Source organism: Octodon degus, unplaced genomic scaffold (assembly GCF_000260255.1).
Source record: "Octodon degus isolate 3935 unplaced genomic scaffold, OctDeg1.0 scaffold00195, whole genome shotgun sequence".
Classification (NCBI taxonomy): Eukaryota; Metazoa; Chordata; class Mammalia; order Rodentia; family Octodontidae; genus Octodon; species Octodon degus.
In genome coordinates this window covers 1,324,650-1,326,278 of record NW_004524771.1, presented here as the reverse complement: position 1 = coordinate 1,326,278, position 1,629 = coordinate 1,324,650, and the positions used below count along the sequence as shown (strand labels likewise).

Genomic DNA, 1,629 nt, shown 5'->3' with positions numbered 1-1,629 from the left:
ATTCAGTTAGGGGCCATTAAAGTAAACTCTAACTGGTCAAACACTGTTTGGAAAAGAATTAATTTTAAAAAGCCTTTTTTTTTTTTTTTTTTTTTAAGAGTCTTTTTTAGAACACACATGAAACATGCAAGCAAAACTAGGTAGGATTTTTGAGGTGGAAGGATCCCTGACCTCTTGTCTTTATCAAAAACCTTAATATTATTATTTTGCTTTTACAGAAGAGGTGGAATTTCTGTCTTTATCAAAATATTACTACCTGGGCCGGGGAGATGGCTCAGTGGAATAAGCACTTCCCTGGCAAGTGCAAGGGCCTGAGTTCAATCACCAGTTCCGCCAAAAAAAATTACTACCTATAGCTACATGCAGTTTAAAGTAGACAGATGCATTAACACAATTTGTGAAACTTGTCACAAATGGAATGATGTTAAAGGCATGAGTTTTTGAAATGCTTATTTTTTTTTTTTTAATGGCAAAAAACAGTTAAAAGCTCAAGAGTAGCCTGACAGTGAATCTTTCTTTTCTGAAAGCTTCATGTGTTAAACACTTCTGCAGGCCAAGGTAATTATGTCCCTCTTAGGGACAACTTAAAGTCAAAGCTGTACAATAATTCTCAAAAAAAAAAAAAAATTCCTCTCCAGGAACAGGACAAAAAACATTCATTCAGTGTCTCAATATACAATTGTCCTCACTATGTTAATGCTAATGTTAGTGCATAAATCTTGTGAACATTATCTATACTAGGAAGACTACTTAAAAAGATAAAAGACCAAATATATGAAATGTTAAAAATCATCTACATTTAAAGAAAAAAAAGTGAAAATGTGAAGGACAACAAACCCAGTACACGGCTCTAAATCCAAGGTCTTGTTTTCTTCACTTTGTAATAAATCTTCTATTTTCTCTCTAAAGAATTAGAAGAAGATCACAACCATGAGTACTTGAAGGAATGAAATTATAAATTAACAAAATAATCATACTCAAAAGCAGTCTGAATATGAGAGAGAGAGAGAGAGAGAGAAAGAGAGAGAGAGATAGACAGACAGACAGGCAGGCAGGCAGGCAGACTACTTGTTAGTGCTGGGGACAGAACCCACAGCTTTCTCAATGAGCTCTATTTTGAGCCTCATTTTATTTACTGTGAGAAAGTGTTTCATTAAGCTGCTAACTTGTTCAGATTGGGTTCAAACTTGGAATCTTCTTCCTGGCTCAGTCTCCCAGCGTGCTAGAATTATAGGCATGGACCATGATGATAAACGAGAACATCTATTTATTATGTATGAAGTTCTTACTTCTTTACACATAGAACAGTGCAACTCTACCCAATCATGTTGTAACTTTTTATTCAAAAATGTAAAACAAAAAAGATTATGGGGATTAGCTGCGTGGAAAAAATGGCTGCCACCAGTTTGGCTCTGTTCTGTAGAAGAGTCTCAGCAGTTCTGAAGGCTTCTGTATCATTAAAAACTCCCAAGGCCCCCGCTAGCACAGGATTTTCTCTTAGTTTGTTATCTAAGAATACATCAGATGGCACATCCTTTCAGCAGTGTAGATTACTTCATACTACATTGTCAAGAAGAGGACTGGAAGAATTTTTTGATGACCCAAAGAATTGGGGGCAAGAAAAAGTGA

The 1,629-nt window shown here is 35.5% G+C and overlaps 1 protein-coding gene across 1 annotated transcript in view; it reads right to left on the bottom strand.

Moving 5' to 3' along the window:
• Positions 1-1,629, bottom strand: part of Parn (poly(A)-specific ribonuclease) — a 191,726-nt gene that overhangs the window by 173,261 nt on the left and 16,836 nt on the right. The window contains exon 8 of the mRNA XM_023704414.1: positions 838-903. Coding sequence (XP_023560182.1) covers positions 838-903 — 66 coding nt within the window. The remainder of the gene's footprint in view (positions 1-837; positions 904-1,629) is intronic.